The sequence below is a fragment of the Saccoglossus kowalevskii genome, chromosome 11, assembly GCF_978046115.1.
Source record: "Saccoglossus kowalevskii chromosome 11, keSacKowa6.1, whole genome shotgun sequence".
Taxonomy (NCBI): Eukaryota; Metazoa; Hemichordata; class Enteropneusta; family Harrimaniidae; genus Saccoglossus; species Saccoglossus kowalevskii.
In genome coordinates, this window is record NC_140651.1 from 16,616,069 (window position 1) to 16,636,952 (window position 20,884).

The 20,884-nt window shown below is 33.3% G+C and overlaps 1 protein-coding gene across 4 annotated transcripts in view; it reads left to right on the forward strand.

The window, feature by feature from the left end:
- The window catches only part of LOC100375990 (syntaxin-binding protein 5-like), a 92,912-nt gene that overhangs the window by 57,657 nt on the left and 14,371 nt on the right, over positions 1 to 20,884 (forward strand). The window contains exons 5-23 of one of the 4 annotated variants that reach the window (XM_078014004.2): positions 781 to 915; positions 3,203 to 3,266; positions 4,342 to 4,549; positions 6,520 to 6,601; positions 6,818 to 6,972; positions 7,888 to 7,960; positions 8,366 to 8,522; positions 8,902 to 8,969; positions 9,832 to 9,872; positions 10,333 to 10,535; positions 11,321 to 11,356; positions 11,910 to 12,202; positions 12,747 to 12,975; positions 13,480 to 13,663; positions 16,993 to 17,034; positions 17,538 to 17,654; positions 18,658 to 18,780; positions 19,256 to 19,384; positions 19,657 to 19,754. In XM_078014004.2, the coding sequence (XP_077870130.1) occupies positions 781 to 915; positions 3,203 to 3,266; positions 4,342 to 4,549; positions 6,520 to 6,601; positions 6,818 to 6,972; positions 7,888 to 7,960; positions 8,366 to 8,522; positions 8,902 to 8,969; positions 9,832 to 9,872; positions 10,333 to 10,535; positions 11,321 to 11,356; positions 11,910 to 12,202; positions 12,747 to 12,975; positions 13,480 to 13,663; positions 16,993 to 17,034; positions 17,538 to 17,654; positions 18,658 to 18,780; positions 19,256 to 19,384; positions 19,657 to 19,754 (2,437 nt within the window). The remainder of the gene's footprint in view (positions 1 to 780; positions 916 to 3,202; positions 3,267 to 4,341; positions 4,550 to 6,519; positions 6,602 to 6,817; positions 6,973 to 7,887; positions 7,961 to 8,365; positions 8,523 to 8,901; positions 8,970 to 9,831; positions 9,873 to 10,332; positions 10,536 to 11,320; positions 11,357 to 11,909; positions 12,203 to 12,746; positions 12,976 to 13,479; positions 13,664 to 16,992; positions 17,035 to 17,537; positions 17,655 to 18,657; positions 18,781 to 19,255; positions 19,385 to 19,656; positions 19,755 to 20,884) is intronic. The other 3 variants (XM_085504924.1, XM_085504925.1, XM_085504926.1) reach the window with 3 other exon arrangements.

Sequence of the window (20,884 nt, forward strand, 5' to 3'; positions counted from 1 at the left end):
CTTTGATGAGATGTGATTTCATTGAAAATATTTTAGCAATGCAACATTGATGCGATGTGACCATTGATGCGATTGTGAAAATGATGTGAAAAACATGAGACATGAAGCAAAGACTGCAATGTACATGCTATTAACTATGTCCTTGTACCAAGATATAAGCAGCTATATGACATATGTTATTGCATGATTTGGTTCAGTGACACTCTGCATAGCCTAGATTTGCCAAAACGGATGTCACTAAAATCATTTAAATTTTGTCACTAACCCGAATAATATTATTACAATGCCTAGATTTCAGCACTGCCATGACATTGTACCCAGATTTAAGCAGCTATGTGGCATTGTTGTAAGATTTTATTCAGTGACAGTCTGCATAGCCTATATTTGCCAAACCAAATGTCACTAAAATCATTTAAATTATGTCACTGACCCCAATAATATTACTACAATGCCTAGATTTCAGCACTGATGGTTCCATCAATTTGGTTATTTCATACATGATGTGGAAGAGGAGGACTTTCAGTGACTGTTGAGATCAACCCGCAATGGTGGTTAACATCAGGCTAACTATCATACATGTTACATGGCTAAGATCAAATTTTGCTACCGTTTTCTGCAATTTATCTCAACAATTCTTATATATATGTATACCGGGGTATATATATATATATTTATTATAACACTGAAAAGTGTTCAGTACTGATTTCCAAGACATTGTCAAGTGCAATCTTCAAATCATTTGTGTTGTTACTCACGTTTTTTAATATATTTTTTTTGTAGAATAACCTACACTCATCTGCCATTTCAAAGCAAATGGTTGTACATAGGAACAGAGAGAGGCAATATCCATATTGTGAATATAGAATCATTTATTTTATCAGGTTATGTTATCAACTGGAATAAAGCTATAGAATTGTAAGTATACACATGTCATTCTTTATTTCATCTGCTACAATAAAATGCCTGATTTAGGCTAAATGTCTATGTCTGTGTGAAACACTAATGTTTCATGATCCGATTCAAGATGGCTGAATGGCAGCCATTTTAAGGCTTAAAAACTCATGAAAATTACACATTTTTGGAACTCGATCTCAGTTGTGTGTGGACAGATTTAGTTTAAACTTGGTACATACATTGGATACAATGGGACGGACCTTGGTGCACACCATTTTATGTTTTGCATCAAGTTCAAAATGGTCGACTGGTGGCCATTTTGTTTTAAAAAAATGCTGGGCCGATCAAGTTAAACTTCTATCATACATTAATTATAATATCAGACAAACAGTGTGAAATCCAACATGAATGACTGGTGGCCATCTTGTGTAAATGAAGGCCATTTCACAATATCTCACATGCCAGGACCAAAGAAATTTAAACTTCACACATACATCACAATTAAGGTCCTATATTCTGGAAATAGATTCCAATTACTCATTAATACTAAATTGGTCCATACAATGTCAGGGACCTGGAGTTGATCATGTAGTTTTGTTTCTAAATTGGATTTCTAATTCCTGACTGGCTGCCATATTGTTTTATAGAATGCTATACAATAACCATAATTATAACATATGTCTTTTCTGTGCACATTATTCAAATGGATTATGTCATTGACAATGCCTTTTTTTAAAATAGTGCATGTTCATTAGAATACACAAACGGTTATATTGATGTGTTTTAATATTTCTTTCAATGTAGATAAATTAAGAAATGAAGAATTGTTATTGAATGTACGTAAACTAGATTTGCCAATCATCATGTTGATCATCCCTAAGAAATAGTTAATAACACACATCACGCTGTCAAGTCAAATGGCAACGTCAAGTCTAGAAAGCAAACGCCAATTGTTACTTACGATAATTTGTCTTTCACAACGGTAAATACTTGTTCGTTGAGACAATTTAAGACCATCTAATAATGCTTAAGATTAACTATCGCTTTTAACATTTAATTAAAAAAAACACTCCCTATCGTCTGCAGGGCATGGTCTGTTCTATTCAAAAATAAATTCCTATGATGGACCAAAATCTCCTCAACTCTGTCCTTGAGATATAGCCATCAGCAAGCTTTATAACAAACGTGATCAAGGTCATCGCATAGTACGCCATTTGAGGATGTCAGAATTGCTGCTTAAGAATTTTCATCAAATCCCAATGGGACACACCCCTGTTGTGGATCTGTCTAAACTCCCATCACTGCTGTGAAAGCATTTCAAATGCAAAATATTATATATACATATTTACCAGGTATATAAAAAAGGATTAAAATGTTTTTACGTACTGCCTGTTCATCAAAATCAAATAGTGACAGCTGAATCAATACTGATCAATAGTACAGCAGTGAATACTTGGCATAGAAGGGGGATGTTGCATTGTAATGTCATGGTGATGTTAATACCTTTTTCCCTCCTGTATACATGGCTATTTAATAGGTCTGTAAAAGGAACAAATATTCACTGGATTGCAATCTGCAAGTAATATGTGCCAGGTTTTTGAAATTCAAAGTAGGATATCTATAAAGCTCCCTTTGCTTGAATTGAATTTGAATTTCTAAATTACACATTTTAACTGTCTTTGATCTGTATTATTATGCAGCCATTCCTTACAGAAGATTTTTTCAGAGAAATATTCTCATGTCCAAAATAAAAATTGCTGATAATCCCATTTGAACATCATCAAATAAAGTTTTTGTACCAAATTTACTCATTTTTTGAATTGTATACCAATTGGACAGATTAATATTAATTAATATTAATAATCTTGTGTGTGAGATAATACAAAAATATTTACATAACAAGGTTTATGTGTATTAAAATACCTCACAATTGGATTTATGTCATAAATAACACCATTAGTATGAAGTGAATGAATGAATATTATTCAAATCGTATGCACTGATTGTATGGGCCCTCAACGTTCCATAGCCCTAACTCAACTATCTCTTGCATGAGGTTATCGGGAGAATATCGTCAAGTAAGCACAAAGATAGGGAAGTGATCATATCAACCTTCTATTTGTAGAGGTTGGTGGGATCGACTTGAGTGCATAACTTTCACAGTTTGTTGGCATAATTTTCAGAAAATTACCAACCTGAAATCACCTGATGAAAGCCTCCATAGAAGGTTGAAATGAATGGGATAAAGTGTTAATATCACATTAACAATATAAAATACTACTTGTTAACATATTTTATCATCTTTCAGATCTAGGAAGACGCATCCTGGACCAGTAGTGCATCTTAGTGACAATCCAATTGATTCTAATAAGGTAAGATAACATGCTACATTCATTCTCAGTGTGGGTCATGTGAGGTCACATCCCCAGTGCAGGTCATGTGAGGTCACATCCTCAGTGCAGGTCATGTGGTCCACATCCCCAGTGTGGATCATGTGAGTTTACATCCTCACAGCCAGGTCGTGTGAGGTGGCATCCTCACAGCCAGGTTGTGTGAGGTAACATTCTCACAGCCAGGTCGTGTGAGGTCACATCCTCAGTGTGGGTCATGTGAGGTCACATCCCCAGTGCAGGTCATGTGAGGTCACATCCTCAGTGCAGGTCATGTGGTCCACATCCCCAGTGTGGATCATGTGAGTTTACATCCTCACAGCCAGGTCGTGTGAGGTGGCATCCTCACAGCCAGGTTGTGTGAGGTAACATTCTCACAGCCAGGTCGTGTGAGGTCACATCCTCAGTGTGGATCATGTGAGGTCACATCCTCAGTGTGGATCGTGTAAGGTCACATCCTCACAGCCAGGTCATGTGAGGTCACATCCTCACAGCCAGGTCATGTGAGGTCATATCTTCAGTGTGGGTAATGTGAGGTCATTGTTAGAGTCATGTATGGTCATTTCACACAGATCAATTAACTGTACAAATTTGTAATATGTAGTAACAAAGTAACTTGTTTTTTATACATTGTACTGAAGGATTGGGTAACATATTATACTATAATTCTTTCATGAATTGGATCATGAACCACCAAAAAAAAATTAAAGATGTCCACAAAAAATGTGAAATTTTAAGTTATGATCTATGCTCAACAAATTCTCATTCAGAATTTGAATATTCACAAATGAAACTTTGAAATATAAATCTCACTAACAATTTTTTTTTGCCAATGAAGTGGTGGGAATTTATATCCTCGCCTTGGAACAGTGAGAATATGAAAACTGGGACTAATATCTAATCTCACTGAACTGCGAGAAGTCTCAGTTCTCTCTTTTGCCTGCAGTTCTTCCTAATAGTAAGGTATATTATTTACCAATAATTGTTATTAGTTCACTTTGGAATCTGAGAAAAGTCATTGCACTGTCTGATATCCAGTATTTCACTTGTCTTGCAGTTATTAATTGGTTTTGAATCAGGTGCATTAGTATTATGGGACTTGCGAAATAAGCAAGCTGAATACAGATACAGTTGTTCTGCACCTCTTCGATCGGTGTCTTGGAATCATGAAGGAAAACAATTCATGTGTAGTCATACAGATGGCAGTCTTTCACTGTGGCATGTTAGAACAACGACTAAACCGCATAATATTATGTACCCACATGGTAAGTACATATTGGCTGAGATTCATTCAGTATATGACGTTGGGAGGGGGGGGGGGCTTGGATAAAGTCTGTAGGTACTTGCGTTTGACTAATTCTGGTTGTGTATTAAATTGTAATTTGATGGAGAGATTGTCACATAGCCCTGTCGTGTAGTTCAAAACATTGATTTTGTTTAAAAATGCTTTATATGTACCATCAGCAATTGCTCTTACAATAAAGCAAAGTTATGAAATACAACAGTAACGCTCAGCGTGTGAGACTTTTGCCTGGCACAAAACTAATAAAAAAAAATTGAGAACATGTGAAACATGTACAAGTTGCAAACACTGAGGGCGCTCTATATTTTTCAAAGCCTTGTGATATTATATTAGTTTGAAATTTAGTGTACTATATTAACATAATGTTGTTGGACATAGTGTGAAAATTATTACATTAATAATTTAAAAGAGACTTCTTCATAAATAAAGACAGTTGTAAATTATTCTAATTGATATTATATGATATCCTCCTGTTTTTATAACCATAAAGTTTTCAAAATGAATTCAAACTACGGATAAGTTAGCCGTGTCAGTGTTTTAGTCTTATAGTGTCTCATTCACAAAGATAGTTTGTGTTAATTCACCCATTTCCTTTTCAAAACTTTCCTGATTGGGGTAGAGCCGTTAATGTTTTCCTCATTATAGTATTTTGGCTTGCCAATTCAGAGCTTCAGTTGTCTCAAAATTGGCTTAGGAAATTTTGTCATTAATGTCAAGCAGTGTCATTGGACATTTGGAATTATTTGCTGTATTTTGGGTGTAATACAGTAAATTTGACATGAAAACATGTAGGCCCTTTGTCTGAAATGATTGGACATTTTGAAAAAATACTAGCAAATTGCTGAAGTCCAAAGAAAGTATGGATCACTGCACTTTGAAATGCTGTTGAATTTGTCCTCAGATTTTTTAAATTTTTAATGATAGCTTCAGTTCTTCAATTGAAATGTGAATTACTAACAGCAGAGCTATCTCGGCCGATAGGCAGCTTGTTTATGAGTTTATATTTATTTCTGATGTCTATTAACTGACATATATGCATGCCTGATCAGTTTTAAACCTTTACCTCATGAAATTGAATAATGATCACTATAATTTGACAGCTTTTTTTGTAGTGATTGTGAAACTGAAGTTCTTACATCAATATATTACAGTTTAAGCTGTAGCTGTTATTTTTATTTAGTTGCCATAGAAGGCATACTTTTATTGAGTTAAAATGCATCGACATTGAGGTGTGAAAATTACATTATTACTAATGAGACCCCTTCATAAATAAAGGCATTTTGTTAATTGATACTATGTAATATCATTCCTTCAATAACTATAAAGTTTTCAATGAACCTCAAAATGAATATAAACTTCGCCCTCAAATATAGAGAAAGGAATTATTCTAATTGATGTGTAATTTTTTTTTTAATTCATGTGCATCTTCAAGTATATATTGATAGATTTTTGTTTGAAGTTAGAATTAGTCGTATTCATTTGTCGTGCATATCAAATCCTACTTTGGGTTGTAGCTGTACTCTGTTTTGACCGTTTTATAACCGCATGAAAGGTTGTCTGTACTCTTGAATCACAGTCATTGTAAACTGATATAGCAGTATGTAGAACATTCTGGATACTAATAACAATCACTGACATCTAATACATCCTTGTTGAGTACTTCAAAATGTCATCCGCAAATGTTAATCATATTTTGTTTGCTATCAATGTTCTATGCCCTCTTGAAGGTTATCTTTTTGTCGGCTTCTCAAAGTCAGTGACATTTATGGAGTACGGTGTCTTGTATGTAGGAGTGAAGGCGGTATTATTGTATCATTGGGTGTTGCAGCTCGATTATAAAATCATTAGTAATAGTAATTTCAATACAATTATAAATTCAAATAACAGGGTTTAAGTGTGGCATTACCGTTTGTTATTATTTTCATATTTTAGCAAGGCCGCCACTTGTTAAAGGAGCTCGACCAGATCCTTGTACACCTATCAACAAAGTAGAATGGAGGACGTGTAAAGGACAGTAAGTCGTGGATTAGTTAATTTTTCTTCCAATCAAGACATTTATTATAAAGCACTGGAATGCATCATCATTTTCATTTCAATTACTTGATGTGTAATTGATTATAATCTTAACTTTGGCAGAATTTGGTATTGATATCTAAATTAAGATTTCAGGCAACATCAAAAATTCTACTAAAATAGAAAATTATTTAAATTATTTTTCTTATCTTTCTAGGGATCCATATATTATATTTTCTGGTGGACTGTCATATGAGAAAGCAGCAAAACAACCTAGTTTAACAATTATGCAGGGTAAAAATACAACAGTGCTTGAAATGGAACATCCTATTATGGATTTTATGTCTCTGTGTGAAACACCATGGCCAAGTGGTGAGTAATGTACTTGCACAATTTAACATAACATTAGATGTTTTGTGTCAATATTTTGTGGTATCTGAGCTTTTGTTGGTTACCTGCTCATGTACATCTTAACAAGTCAAATAGGAGATCTCATTCGTATGATCACTTTGGGTAAATTACTCAACTGTTCAAAGAACATTTTACTTCTAGAATACATCACAACACTTTGTTTGAAACGCGCATTCTGAATGATCTTTACTGAACCAATCAAAAAACGTTTTACTTCTAGGATGTACCGCAATACTTTGTTGTTGAAACGTGCATTCTGAGTGATCTTTACTCAACCAATCAAAAAAAAACGTTTTACTGCTAGGATGTACCGCAATACTTTGTTGTTGAAACACGCATTCTGAATGATCTTTACTGAACCAATCAAAAACCGTTTTACTGCTAGGATGTACCACATCACTTTGTTTGAAACACGCATTCTGAGTGATCTTTACTCAACCAATCAAAAAACGTTTTACTGCTAGGATGTACCACAACACTTTGTTGTTGAAACACATCTTCTGAGTGGACATATTATACTCAAAAACAAAAATATTAGATCTTATTTTAATCAGATTAGTCTATACATGAAACACATAAATAGTGTTCAGTTGGTCACATAATTATTCTAGTATTATTATACCAGTATTTCATTTGCCTGAATATGTTGTTCTGATTGGTCAGGAGTTCTTGGCAGTAGTTATTCCTTCAATATTGTTGATTGGTTTATTGTGATAGATCTTAATTTTCATCGTACGCCATCATCTGGGGAAAATTCGCCTTAAAGGAATTATTATTTTTCACTTTTAATTCAACATGTAGCTGCAAATACATTGAGGGAGTTCAGTTTGAAATAATGAATTTTAAATATCTAATTAATTTTTTTGTTCATTTCAGACATTCATGAGCCGTATGCTATTGTCGTATTGTTAGAAAATGATATGGTTGTGGTTGATTTGAATTCACCTGGGTAAGATATATTACTATTCATCTGTGGAGTGATAAGGTGATACTCGCATGCACTTGCATCAATCAATACAATGATTGATTTCTCTTTGATTGATATCTTTCTACTGTGTGATGAATCAGCTGCAAGAAGCAGTGGACTATTTTTTTTGAAATATATGATAAAAGTTGTAATAGACGTGATAGAAGTCAAATAATGGTTACCTTGCATAAGGAAAGTAGCAAATTCTCACCTTCGTTTTGTCTGCATACTCAGCAGTGGAGAAGGAGAACTTATTAAGCTTGTGGTGTTCTAGCAATGTGTAAAATAGTCATTTCTGTCTTTCTCTCATGAAAAAAAAAATATTGCATCCTATTTAAAAAAAATGGCATGTTACAGGGAAGAATATATTGTATATTTTTCTTACAGCTACCCATGTTTTGAAAATCCTTATCCAATGGACCTTCATGAATCTCCAGTTACTTGTGTGCAATATTATGCTGATTGTCCGCCAGATATCATACCTGCTCTTTATTCGGTGGGGTCAAGTAGCCAACAAAAGAAGAGAATGGGCTATAGTAAAAAGGTTAGTGGTCATTTTTTTTTTTTTTTTTTTTTCACCTATGTCAACTAGATTAATGGCCGGCAGCTTGCCTGCACGGGAGTTTGAACAGACTGCATCTTTTCAAACTCCAAGCGTGCATGCATCAACAGATTGTAGCTTGCTTTAACTTATTTGCAGACTACCTAACTACACGTGCATCACCAGGTTGTAATTTGTCTATTAAAATGCACACATACATCAACAGGTTGCAATTTGCCTATCTGAAGACTTACAACTTGAAACAACTGACTGCAGCATGTTAGCATATTGTACATGAGTTTAAAAAAAAAAAAATCAAATAATTTAGCTATTACTTGTGTTTGTAATTAAGATTTTAAACTATTATTAATTTATTTGTAAGGAATGGCCAGTGAAAGGAGGAGAATGGGGAACGGGAGGTAATAGCTATCCTGAAATTATTATAACCGGGTAAGTCAAGCAAATATTGTATGCATTATTAAACCAAAAACATAACAGAAAACTGATGACTGATGATTCTGATTTCAGCCTCAACATCTGAAGCTGACATGGAATATGATGTAACAGTGACGTCTATTGACACCCTCCACGATTACTTCATTAATTGTCTTTTGTGGTGAGATACTGGTATTCTCCCTTTTAACCTCAAACATGTAACTCATAAAGAAACGCCTGTTAGCAAACTAGAGACAGTATCACATGTCAGATTGTTCTGGCTTTAATTGCGTTGTCCCTTGTACTTTAATTACATTATAATTATAGATGCAAAACTTTGTGAATCTTCATCAGAGGTAAACCAAGTCACAAACATGATACTGTGAAATACTTTATTTTAGCTGGAATTAATTTTTACTGGAAAGACTTTTCGGGTGTTTTGTATGAATTTATTTTCACTGATTCCTGACGAGTTGAATTTTAATTATAGGAAAAAAAGTATATTCACTGGATTTTATTTTCACTGAATCATCCCTTCAGCGAAAATAGCGAAAATTAATTCCAAGCGAAAATAAAGCAATTTACAGTATATAAGTTAGCGTATTCGCAATGTATCGTGGGAGGTGTGAATTTGTTTCCTCAGCACACTGCTCACTCAATAGTATACACACAGTATTATATTTGAAAGAATGGTGTAATATTGGATGGGGATGATAACAACTGTCATTTTCATTGGATTGTTACATTTTCCTTGTGTTTCAGGAGCTGGAGTTCCAGATCTGTAATCAAACTATTTTACACATGTTAATCTGATGAGCAAATAAATAATTCAAATCATTTAAAAACTTCTGACCTCCATTCTGTATTCTTTCACCAGACATGCTGATGGTTCTTTGAAATTCTGGGATGCATCTGCAGGTATGTAACATTCCTAAACAAATTATGTTAATTGAGACAGTTTAATATTTCATTTTGATGCTTTACAAGAAGAGTGTCTCAATGAGTGTTGTTGAGATTGTTATAGCGCCCTCTGTGTCATTTTTGAGAGGACAATTTCTTTTTTTCTTTCGTTTTTTAGGGGGTAGGGGTAAATTATGCATGTCACACTGTTCTGTTTCATACAGTGTGATCAATATTACACTCGTGATCAGTTTTGTTTTATGTTCAGCTCTAAGAGATTACACATGATTTGTCAATCTTTGTTTTTTTGTTCTTGAATGATCTCTGATGGCTTCAAAATTAATCTTAAATCCATAACCATTGGTAATGTTTTGTTGTTAATATTAATCTGGATACGCATATTAACTTTGCTCAACTAGTTTTCACCACACTTCTTACCATCTCTCAATCTCAATTTGTGTTATCATTATATTTTTAGTGACGCTACAAGTCTTGTACAAACTGAAGACTGCCAAAGTTTTTGAGAAGAAGGGGAAGAGTGTAGATGGGGAAGAAGACCCATATGCAATTCAAATAATAAATATGTGTTTAGATAGTAGACTATTTTGTGTTGCTGGTGCTAGTGGACATGTAATTTTATTCAGATATAGTAAACAAGAAGCACAACTTGAACAACTAACTGTGAGTATCTTGTACACTCTTCTATTTCTTGCATTAATATTAGATTGTATCGCTGGCAGTTTTTAATTCAGGACGTGTCTGGATTCACTCATAAAGTAATCCATTAAACCAAGGCTATGGGTTTTTAAAAGATGGCTTCCAGATTCAGTATGCAAATCCGCACTGCTTGGAGTGTTTCTCAAATTGATATTTTTTGACAAACCAAATTATTTTTCTGTTCATTCAATAATGAATATATTGCATAGAATACTATTTTGATGTTGGTTTTTTAGTTGCGCAAGATTGAAATATAATTCTTCATTTAAAAAAATATATAATAATAAAAATTGCTGTCAATCTTTGGTTTATGTGAATCAAAGTGTTTATTGAAACTGTCAGTGACAATAAATATGTATTTCAAGCCAGGAAATGGTGTACTTAATGTTAGCACACAGGATTCACACCTGCAGTAACATTTCTATACATACGGTAGTAAAGAATAGGCCAGCCATTCAAATTACATTTTCTTACATGCACTGGTGCTATTCCAGGGATTTTGCAGAGCCTTATTTTATCAACCAAAATCTTAAATTTATTCTATGATTATCTAGGGAAAACGTGAAAACCACTTATGAATATCTCAAACTTCTTTCTCAAGATATGAGACAATTGACAGAAAAGGATGTTTACTTGTTTATTTCATGTTTAAAAAAAAATGTTTTAACATGTTTATTATTATTTCTTAATTGTTTGTTTGTTTGTTCATTTATTTGTTATTCGTTTGTTGATGCAATTAATTTTGAAAGGTGAAACGTAGAAATGAGAGAAAAGAAGGGATAACAGTAAGAAACAAATTTCCTTTGCATGAAACAGTGCAAGATTTATTGTAGACTTAGATTTATAATTTATTTAATTTAATACTATTTAATTTAATACATTGTACCCTCATAATTTGTATAATGATACACAAAAAATAACTACACTATACTCTTAAATGGGATTGTTTCACTATCTGATGAAAAAAACATTATGGGCGATATAATCATTCAAGTTCGCTTTTGTGTGAATTAATGTTTCTTACAATCATATGAATTAATGTTTCCTAGAATCTCCATATAATGTACCTTCCTTAGTGTATACATGAAATTAAACATTAATTTTTGGTAGTCGGCAACTAAACATGGTTGATTGGCTTAAAGCGCCACAGATGTTGCACCGTGTCATGTCAGAGCACACTATGGCGTCTGCGTTTTTTAATTATTTAATAATCGGGAGGGGTCTATAAATCTATAACATCGGTCCATCAAATACTTGAATGTGAATTATCTAGTGGTGATTCATAAATTTTAACAGCATAATTACATCAATTTTGTCTTTCTCCATTTTCGTTTCTAGTCCATTGAGATTTCTATTGTGTACGAAGCAGAAGAACTGGAATCTCCCGACTGTGAATTGCCACCTACTCCAATTGGACGGAATGCTAGTACTAGTAGCTCCAGTACTGCTCCACATATGAGCAGTAGCTCTGGAGAAGGAGTCAAAGATAATGTTACAAATATTAAAGTGAGATCAGGGGGAGTTAAGTTTCCTCCCGGCTACCAACCTGATGTCATCTGTCAGTTTGTATGGATGGATGGGGAGCCGCCGCCGACTGTCACCTCACTTGAGTGCAATTCAGCGTATGGTCTGTAAGTCAATTTTGTAGCTCATTTATTTTGTGTTCTTTCTGTGATATGACATACATATAAAAGATGATAGCATGCAAATAAATAGTCATAAAATTTGTGATAGACCAATACAATTTGGTACCCAAGTGTGTATAGTGAATTAACTTTATTCCACAATTGTACTATATTGACGACACTCGTGTGCTTATTGCAATTTTGTTTATTAGCCAAGTAAGCATTTTTTGTCTGAAAAATTATTCTCTGGAAATATCTATGAATTAAGCTAAAGTAAAATATGTTTGCTAAATGGATAACAAGTTTTTCCTATCAAAAACGCAGACGTTAACAAATCATTTCTTAAATGTAATTTATGAGCCATTTTAAAAATAAAACCGTAAATAAAACAATGAACATTTCTTACATCAACTGTTCTTGAAATATCTAAACTCAAACATTTTGAGTTTACCAGATGTCAAATTTTATTACAGAAGAAGTCTTAGTGTACTAAATACTGTGTATTTTATTTATTTATGAGTTATCAATACATTATTGTTTTTCTTATTAGCATGGCAATTGGTACAGCTAATGGTATAGCAATAGTGGATTTTATACAAAAAACATGTCTACTCAATATGGGGACACCCGATCTGTATGGATCGGCTGATCCCTACCAGAGAACACCACGCTCGCCAAAGCGAAATAAACCACAGGGCTTAGGAGATATAGTTGAGCAAGGAATGACAGAACCTGAGAGGTGTCGGTCACCGCCGGGTAATTCAGGTAATTCTGATCAGGTAAGTCATAATATCTACTTTACAAGTGGGAAATGAAGTATTTCTTAATAAATTTTTTTGCATAATAAATATCTAATTTGCATAGTTTTTACCCAAAACTTTTTTATTGATACTTCAAAAACTGAGTTGATTTTAATGTCATTAATACAAAACTAGTACATTATAGTAAAAAGTCAAAACAGTAAATAAAGATTCATGTACTTCGTGATAATCATAAAGTGATATTATATTGTACTATGGCTTGTACAATCTACTCTATTATGCTCAAAGGGTAATTTTTCATTGACTCAATAATTGAAGGTATTGAACTTTATTACTGTGCACTTGGCTTATGCTTGGCTGCTTCAAGACACAAGATACATGACACTTTTGCTTTCTATTTTCAAATGTGGTCATATGAAGCCCAAATTTCCAGCCAGCTCACAATATTATTCCCACTATACAGGCTTGTAGTATGTTTGCTTTTATTTGTATCTTATATGTTTTATGTCATATATTTTGCAGCAAAACGGTGTTTGTCTGAGTCCCACTAGTAATAATTCCAAGAAAGAGAAGCGGCCAAATGACGCACAGCTAAAGAGGAGTAAGTCACAAGGAACACGAAAGTTACTAAAAAAGGGCGAATCAACTGCATCTGAAGGTGGTAATGGCGAAGGTATCGACGTGGGATGCATGGGTGGATTTATGAGTCAGTAGTTACCAAATTCACAAATATCTCAATATTGTGTGTTCTAACGCATTATCTGGGCAGCTCTGTCATCACATTTTTCCTTGCATATAACCAAACATACACTTTCTTGGTAGTGCATGATTGTGTAGAAGACCCGTCTTGAAGTATAAAACATGTACTTTAATAATGCAAGTGTCATTCATTACGTTAACTGTGACATTACTGTCATACATCCCCCCCAAATTGAAGACACAGACTTGCATGTTTTTTTATAATAATGAAGGAATTTTTTGATTACTTAATTAAAATTACCACCAATTATATAAACTTAAATAAAATTTAAAATCAATTCCATGAATTTGCATGAAATTTTTTTGGATTTTAATTCTTATGTAAAGAATAAATGTTTATATAAAGAATAAACTTTTTATTATTTTCTCAATTTATTTTTAATACAATTATTTCAATAAATGCATTAATTTCTATATATATTTCACAAAATAGGTTGCCCATTTTTTCCAATAAATGTTGATTAATACCTGCAGGCAATGACAATTGCACTGCAGAATACTAGAAAAAATAAATAAATAAATAAAGCAAATGGTTGAATGAAAAAAAAACATCAAAATTTGCCAGACGGGACTATGTAGGGATGTGTTGATCTTCTTTGAGAGACTTATCTAGTTTTTCTACCCTTTAGGGAAAAATGACTCGGATAAAAAAACAAAAAAACAAATACAGTTGTATGTTGTAATCTAACTGATATTTTCACTATTTCAATTGACTACCGGTATTTCAACCAATTATTTAGAAATATTAACTGTTACAGTTCGACTGATTGTAAGCTGATACTTTTATGTTCGATGGTATAATTATTCACAAAGTACAGGAAATATGCCCTAAAATGTTCTAATTTCACTGATTTTTCAGCACATTCAAATGTTGACAATTATTTCTTATTCAAATGTTTACCTTTCTTTTTATGCCTGGAACATTTTCAATAATTGTAGCTTAATTATACCAACAAACATGTAAGATCATCTCAAAATCCCTATAAACCTGGAAGTATGAACATACTGCTATAATCTATGAGCCATCAGTAGATATTTACAACAGATACATTTAAACTTGAACACCATACTAGAGACTAATTGAGACTAAGACTAAATGAGCATAAATCATTGTATTTTAGATCAGTCTTTGTGAAACTTTGTTCTCATTACCACATTTTTACATCAAATCCTGAATTTGTTTGCAGAGGAAAATTTAAGAATTTACAAATTTAAAGGTCCACATTATTGTTAGTATTAAAGACAATCAACAGAAGTATGCCTTAAACAATGGGATTAAAAGTCACTTTCAGGGGTGGGGTGGTGTGGGGGGGGGGGTAGGGTTTCCATGAAAGCTTTGATTGTCTCTATTTGTATTGCAAGCAACAACTTGGCACAATAAACCAATCCAGCTGCTTTATTTATGTATTTAAAATGTGATTGCTCGCTATGCGAGTAGAGTTGCCCAGATATGCAAGTGGAAACTATTTCAAGTGTATGATGCACTATCACTTTATGCACTTTTGACATGTCTTCTCATTGTTGCTTTTGTATAATTTTGGAATTGTTAACTGTTTATATTAATTGACCATATATCATTCTATATGTGTCTTTGATGTACGGTAGCCACTGACTTGCTTATGGCTTACTTTTATGGTTTTATTATTATTATTTTCCTCCCTGGTGTTTTTTTTGCTGTATTTGTTTGGTGGGCTGTTGTAACCTTCGCTATTGCTTATTATTAACTAAAAAGCATGATTATAATCTTATGAAAAGTAACTCTACAATAAGTCATGAGGTTTTTATTATCAGAAAAAAACTTCTTACACAGTAGGACATGTGAACAAATTACATATTCATGCAACTGTGTTGAAAAAATATTGCAAATATTGTGTTCTTAAGTTGATGTTCATTATCATGTATATATATATATAATATCAAAATGAGTTGATAAACAGCCATTGATCTTGGAAAGCTTTTTAGATCTGATAAAAAAGAAAGATTTATGTACATCAACTTAATATGAACCCTTGCACTGTGTTTCACATGTCATGTGTTAGCATGTTATATATTAAAGACCAGACATGTGTACATAATTACCTACATTTGATTATTCATTGCATTTTAATATACACATGGTAGTTATCAGACTGGGCGAGATTGATGCTGGAACTGATGATGCATGTATTAGCCCAAAACTTTGTTATGCGCTACACTATACTCCAGTGTGACTGCTTCCATTCCAAAAAATAGTTAAATTTGTGTAATATTTGTACTGCAAAACTCCATCAGAAATGCGTGTTACAAACACCTGAATTGGGTGACCATATTTGGAATATGGCAGCTACAGGTTCACATGTTTTCTGTATTTCATTTTTCAATTTACAGGACATAATAGCTCATATCAGCAATGTCTCCATTGAAAGATTGAAGCAAGGTGCATTGTTACAGGGAAATCAGCTGCCTGATCAATTTAACCATTCAAGTTGAAACCACTGTAATAAATGCACCGTCCCATTACAAATCACAAACATATGTTTGACACATAATTCAACCAGTAAAGTGGACTCATTAATTTTGTGAAAATGTGTGAATGATAAGGGAAACATGCTGAAGTCTAGTGTAGCATCAGCGATGACACATAACACAAGTCTTGGGTATATATAGGGTATGGGTATTTGCCAAACTATAATATAGAAAACAAATTAGGATATTCTCGGTAGAATTTAATTGATAGATAGATTCATGACATCTTCACTTCATGTTTGTATACTAGTTAATTTAATACATTCATGATAACATTGTACTTGTATTATTTGTACCTATACTCACAGTGATAAGCTTCATGCATTTATTGTGTTATGTATCATATGTGCGTGTATGTATTGTGTGTGCATATCATATGTTTGTTTATGTACTAGTATGTATGTGTGTGTGTGTGTGTGTGTGTGTGTGCATCTCTTTGTTTATTCATTTGTTTATATATTAATAAACTAACAGAAATATGTTTCATTCTTTCTGCTGTAAGCCTTCCTACATTGCTTACTTTTTTGAATATATGGTTTTTTCCCCAACCCAACCCCTACTCCATTGATCTTGATGATGAAACCATATTTTGCACTTTCTTCTCAATAATAGATGTGATCTTGTTGCATTGATGTTTTTTTTTTGTTGGTTTTTGATTTTTTTTGTGCGTGTGTGATTGTTTAGCGTTATTTATTTGGCTGTAGTTGTCATGGTGAACTTGTTCTCTAGTCTATCCTATATTGACATTCTTTTTGTTTACTCGTCACCAAGACACAGACGGAGCGAGTAGATGCTCATCTCTTTTAACACCTGGTAAATAGACATTATATGCCCATGTAAAAATTTCCTTTTTCTAATCAATTTTTTTCTATACTTTGCACCCTTTCTCCATACTCTTTCTCTCTTACTATGTGTCAGGTTTAGCCGTTATTCATTGATGGCTGTTTTCCTATATTATTTCACTAATAAAATATGTATGTGTATACATGTATATTTCTGATATTGGGAAAACTGTTCGAAAAGAACAGCCAATGTTGCTTGTAACTGCACTCAAAGTCACACACAAACAGCATGTTATGTTATGTTTCTTCATAAGTTTCACCCTTGCTCGTTTCATGTTATGCCCGCATTTGGGTACACTTTATTATACACTCTTGGCAGTTTCATCTTGCTAGGGTTCAATTTCAACTTTCACAAATTCTATACTACATTTCAGCATTTTTCAAACTATTTTACACTTTCACTTTCGTATAAATTCTCTGCGTACTTGAAAATGCCAGTCAGCAGATTTGTTTGACGTTTGTTTCCATCCTTAGACCGAGGAGAAGGATCATTTACCAGGTCGCGGAGTTCAAGTATGTCTAGTCTTGAGAGGGAAAGCAAGGAAGCTATTAATTGCTTGGCATTTGCTGAGTCATACACAACCAAAACAGGTAATTCAATAGCTATTGAGGTTTTGGGTTTTATAACTTCATCTGTATGTAGGTTTATTTTAGATCACAGTGGTTAGATATTTTAGCGTTAAACATGCACTGTTGTAAGAAATGGGTATGTGCACTGTACTATGAGGTTATTATAAAGATACCAAAAATTATGCACGAAAACAGTACAGCGGAAGTATCGACCAACATGGCGGCATACTGTCTGAGTGCATACTTTTGCGGTATCCTCGTAATAACCTTATTACTATACATCTTTTCGTCCCAATGATACATCATGGGAATGCCGAAATCCAAAAAGTTTATAATAGAATGAGTGAACTTCTTTGTGTGGAGTCCAGTCAAATCCTGTTGGCACCCTTGTTTTTAGCTCCGCTGTCGACTTTGTCTAGCGGAGCTTATCATATGAGTGATTGTCCTCCGTCATCCGTCGTCGTCCGTGTCAATGTTTTACTTTTTTGACTTCTTCTTGAAAACTACATGCCTGAATGCTTTGATACTTGGTGTATATGTACCTTGGGTGGACCTCTCTCAGATTTGTTCATTTTGTAATGATATTTTCAATTCTCTAATTTTGGTGAATATTTTTGTCATTTTTGGTAGAAAGTGATATTTTCGGCTTCTTGTTAAAAACTGTAAGTCCGATTGCTTTGATACTATACATATTGTTCATTTTCTAATGATGTCTTCAGTTCTTTAATTGAAATGTGCATTGCTAACAGCGGAGCTATCTCAGCCGATAGGCTGCTTGTTATTATTAGAGGACGCTTACTCGCGAAATCATTCCATTTATGGAATTCGCAAAATTACTAATAATTAAAAAATAATATGCTTTATACATATTTTATACTATGCACTGCTATATATGCAGTCTATTCAAATGCAATAAGCAAAATGTTGCACTGTACTGTAAATGTTCGTCATCATATGAGCCCTCCCTCTGCATTTGCACAGTTCATCAATCTCCTGACATGTTTTGTTTATTCTTGCCATCTAGATCTGATAACAGTACCTTGCCTATGGGTAGGTACCAGCCTTGGTTCTGTGCTTGTTATTGTAATTACATTGCCATCATCTTGTGAACAAAGGCCAAGCGAACCAGTTATTGTCTCGCCCAGTGGTAAGTAAAATATAGTAGCAACCTCTAATCTCACAAACTGAATTTCGCGAAAGATTCTGTATTCCATGTTTTGGATGACTGTGCTGTAATCTTCCCATTATAATCTCATTATTGCACTTTACTGTCTGGGTAACAACTGCACCTAGAGCATTAAACGACAGTAAGAACAAAAGTAATATACTCCAGTGCTTATTGTAATAAATATTGAATTTGTGTAGATTTTTTTACTCTAAGTTGTTGTAAATTTTTGTGCTGTTAGTGATTGATATGTTGCAGCTAAAATGAATTGTCGCATCTGTAGTTACCAAAATTACAGGCACATTACAAAGATTTAAACATTTGGCAATGCCTTGCCACTATAAGCAAAGGTACTGCAAACTATTTAATATGCTTTGTTGGCTTGATTGAACCTGTAACTATATATCCACTGTATTCACTTCTTATACACTTGTGATGGTAATTTTTTTTTTGTCAGGTACTGTACTTCGATTGAAGGGTGCTATATTATGTATGTCTTTCTTGGATTTTACTGGTAATGTGTTACCGCTTCAGAGTGAACCTTGGAGGGAAATGAACCCCAAAGAAACTCCCAAGGAAAAAACAAGTAAGTTTCTTCCTTATTTTAACAGGGTGCTTCACCCCAATTGGATAAGTATTTCTGGAGTTGGTGTAATTTATATAAAAAGTCATTTATTTGTATTCATTCTCAGATGGATTATGGAAATAACTTTCAAAGAAAATACAAAATTTCATATTTAGTTAGTGTTTTTAATATGAAAAAAAAAATGAATCAATTTTGTTGGAAGAGGTGAGCACTGAGAGAAAACATTGCGCAAAATTAAAAAAAATTCACCCATTGTCACTATTGCTTTGTAGAACGTGACATACCAGCGAGACCTAAGATGTCACCATCCTCATCTACAGAAATTGTAGACAGGCAATTTGTGGTGATATGCTCAGAAAAACAAGCTAAGGTAAGACTTTTACCAGCATGCATTTAAAGATGAATGTGGCTAACTAGTATAACAAACATATATTTAAAATCACAACAAATCCTTTGTTTTGCTGAATGTTTTATCAAATAAATAACAAAAAGCAAATATAAATGCAGTAGGGTGCGCTGAACAATTTTCCGTTCAAACAATCACGTTGTAATCTACGTTTGTATAGCGTGAAGCTATTTTATATTTAAAAATAGGCAAAATGTGTCTTTCGAAAACTAGTTTGAGTATACCCCATGTGTTTTCTTAAAAAATTCAAACAGCCAATCACGAAGAATAGTTAAGCAAATTTTCATAAAATTCTTTTCCCAAAATTGTGTTAGCTGCAACTCCCCAACCCAAAAGAGTGGTAAAATAATAGATTTGCAGTGTGAAAGATAAACATAACAGGAAAGAAACCGTGTTTGCGACTTTCTTGTTGTAAACTAAAGAAAAATAACAACACAAACAAAATGTCATTGGCTTTCCATGATAATGAAAAAAGAAAAATAGCCAAAAACATTTCTGTTTAATATTGTTTTTCGATACCTCATGCTATAGATCAAATCAAATTATGATTTATCATAAACTAAAAATGTTGCATTTGCAGAACACACAACATTATTTTTTAGATGAATAATCAATAACTCTAATACGCATGTGCAGTGATTGTTATTGTACGTAGCAAAACAACCAATGCACATGGGTATTATAGAATTTTATTTTTTCATCAAACGAAAACTTGGATCTGCTCCACAAGAATTCCATGATAAATTGTTGTTCAATAATTTTATCAACATACAGTATCAAACAGCAAATTACATGTTTTCATCATTATTGCATAATTTACAAACTCACCACATCACGTTCCTTAGTCAATCATTTAATAATAATAAATGTTTTTGTGTTTTAATGCATATGTAATTTTTTTTGGGGGGGGGGGGGGCTGTAAAAGGGGTTTGCCCATTGATCTGTGTATGTAATAAAAAAATATAATCTCTTCCATGCCAAATAAAATAATGCATTAATGGGTCCCATGTTACATATACCTATTCATTGCTTGTTAACACACACTACTTGAGTTTTAAGTTGGGTATGTGTAAAACACATTGTAGTTGGTGTGA